The sequence below is a fragment of the Austrofundulus limnaeus genome, unplaced genomic scaffold (genome assembly GCF_001266775.1).
Source record: "Austrofundulus limnaeus strain Quisiro unplaced genomic scaffold, Austrofundulus_limnaeus-1.0 Scaffold2, whole genome shotgun sequence".
NCBI lineage: Eukaryota > Metazoa > Chordata > Actinopteri > Cyprinodontiformes > Rivulidae > Austrofundulus > Austrofundulus limnaeus.
The window spans coordinates 9634655-9637541 of record NW_013952404.1 but is presented as its reverse complement, the minus strand read 5'-3'; the positions used below and the strand labels follow the sequence as shown (position 1 = coordinate 9637541).

Genomic DNA, 2887 nt, shown 5'->3' with positions numbered 1-2887 from the left:
GATAAATGTAGTATAAAAATATTGTTACAATGCCCATGTTTTGTTGACCTGATACAAATGTTTATCAGTTGGGGTCACAGGTCTCTACTGTTATTCTGTGGGTCAAAAGCTGAAAAGTTTGGGATCCACTGCACTTTGGTTCCCAAAGTTGGGCTTGGGACCCAATTATGGGTCATGAAGCACCTTGGATAATCTCCAGAAATCAATTTAAAGGGTAATAAAATAATTGCTGTTGTAATATTTTCGCTGTAATTACTACAAAAACACAAAATAAGTAAAAATAAGTATTTGTAATTGTGTATAAGCTGTTTAGATTGTCAAAAAGCCTGTGTTTTTAGAGTTATTAACAAAGTTTGTGTACTCAGACCAGTAATATTTGGGGTCACAAGTTTTCGCCATGAATATTTTTTGGGTCAGAAGATAAYAAGTTTGGGAACCACTGKTCTAAGGTATTTCTCTTGAGTAAAGTTAGAAGGCAGGTGTAGCAGCTCTGCCCACGCCTCCTCCACCTTCATATCCTGTTATGTGTGGTTAAGCCCCGCGCCTTTCTCACGCTGATGGTGCAACTTGGACACTAAAGTGAAAATATGAAGGAAGTTCTGGAGCCTTAAAGCCGCGGCAGCTTTCTGACGCACTCAGTTCCTCCAGGTAAGGACGGGGGAAAGTCTAGAAAACACTAAAGGGTCGGGAGGGGTCCCCGACTTCAAGTCTTCTGGTGGAGCCTGTCAGTTTCCGCACTCATTGGCTGAACACTAGGGGGAGGTGGGGGGTACGCTCTACCTGTACCTGCGTGAAGGAGTGCCACTCGTCCTCGTCCGATTCCGAATCAGGATCGGCTTTTCCTTCGTCCAGCAGCCCCGGGAGGTAGAAGTCGGCCAGGAGCGCCTGGATCTGAACCAGCGACTGGAGCAGGACTCCAAACATGGAGCCGATCGCGTCGTGGAGCGAGGAGAGAGTCACCAAGTGGCTCCAAGGTGAGCCACATTACTGCCCCGCTGAAATCAGGTTCTTTGGCTCGGGCTGGGTTAGAGGCGAAAATAGACGCAAATCCAATTGGAAGTGAAAAGTGAAGGAGGAATGAGGAAGTGGTTTCTGCTCTGACTGAGAGGACTCCCAACATYTTGGAGCTCTGATCACTGTCAACTGTTTAATTAGCGTTTGTTTGACTTTTGACACGTGTTGCGTTCACGGGACATGATTGTTTCCCCAGACAGTAAGAGTAAAGAGAGTTTACTGAAAGCCTAACAGGGATTAATGTTTTCTTACATTGCCTGAGAGTAATGGCCACTCGATAACAAACACCTACTTTAATCAGATTAGAGATACTAATCCTAGCTGCTTTAAATGAAAGCACCTATACAAAAAACCCTTGCATTTTCTTGTTTACTTACCTTACACACTGCAAAAAATGTCCACCTAATCAAGTTTTAAAGTCTTATATCAGCCAAAAAGTCTTTTTGATCTTGTTTTGAGACTGATTTATTAAACAAGAACTGATTGTGTAAGAATAATCATCTTGTTTTCAGAATGTGTAAGATTATTTGTCTTGTTAGTCTGAAAATTTGACTCAAATTAAGTCAAAAATTTCTGCCAGTGGAGTAAGAAAATTTTACTTGGTAAGATTCTTGAAATACTTGATTTGACTCAATTTTTTCTTATTTCAAGAATCTTAAAATTTTTTCTTACTCCACTGGCAGACATTTTTTGACTTAATTTGAGTCAAATTTTCAGACCAACAAGACAAATAATCTTACATATTCTGAAAACAAGATTATTCTTCTTACACAATCTGTTCTTATGTAGTAAATCAGTCTCAAAACAAGATCAAGAAGACTTTTTGGCTGGATATAAGATTTTAAATCTTGGTAAGATGGTCAGTTTTCGCAGTGCATAACTGGTGAGTTGTTTATTTATATTTCGAAATAAAAAATAAATACAGTTAGATCTACTTTAAGTCATTACCAATTGGCATTAAAAAATCAATAAGTACTCATTGAAGTTGTGGTTATTTAATTAAAAATTAAAAAGAGCATTATGCAACAGAACAAGTTACTGTCAGAGCATGTGTTGTGTTTGACTCTCAGCTACTGCCTCAGCAGATTAACTAATAAATAAACTTTGTTCATAGATCAGCTGTGGTGGCCATCTTCAACCGGATTGACTCCAATGATTTTCTATGAAAGCTTCATGCAATTTCATCTCGTAGCTCTTCTGATATTTTGCTAACAGACAAACAGTGTTGACTTTAACAAGTAATGCCACAGTTACAGGCAAAGAACTCGTGCAGTGAGACTAAACAAGAGCTGCAAATGAGTCTCAGTGACAACCACACCAGATTTTAGCTCCACATCAGTAAAAGAGGTGAATTACAGCTGTTTTTGTGTGTTTTTTTTGTGTTGAACTCCAAGATGTTCATCCATTGATTGCTTTCTGAGAGTTTTATTAAAATTCGTTCGGTAGTTTGTGAGATATTTTGCTAACAGACAGACACAGGCAAAAACCTCATCMTTTGACTTCTGGCGATAGTAAATAACCACTGCTGCAAAACAAATTTATTTACTGTTTCTTCAACAATGAAATAGTTTTTTTTTTGTTCTTTACTTAAGTTTTCATATTCAAAAGATTCCGTTAGCTGTTTGAAGACATTTATGTTTTTAGTTATTTAAACGTACAAAGTTGAGTATTTATTCATCAATAATTTAATAATAACTCCAACTTCTCAACTTTAAAAGTTGACAGCTTTGCCTTTTTTCTCTTAATTGTTCTACATGAGGCAGAGTAGAATTCATTTTTCATGCCTGTGCATGCTCCGAGTGTGTTTCCACTTCTGCTTGTGCTCTCTCTTGTGTGTGTGTGTGTGTGTGTGTGTGTGTGTGTGTGTGTGTGT

At 38.3% G+C, this 2887-nt stretch overlaps 1 protein-coding gene across 2 annotated transcripts in view; it reads left to right on the top strand.

The window, feature by feature from the left end:
* Positions 1–579: 579 nt before the first annotated feature.
* cnksr1 (connector enhancer of kinase suppressor of Ras 1) overlaps positions 580–2887 on the top strand; it is a 46284-nt gene continuing 43976 nt past the window's right edge. The window contains exon 1 of one of the 2 annotated variants that reach the window (XM_014015364.1): positions 580–974. In XM_014015364.1, the coding sequence (XP_013870818.1) occupies positions 923–974 (52 nt within the window). In that variant the 5' untranslated portion in view covers positions 580–922. The remainder of the gene's footprint in view (positions 975–2887) is intronic. The other variant, XM_014015372.1, reaches the window with a different exon arrangement.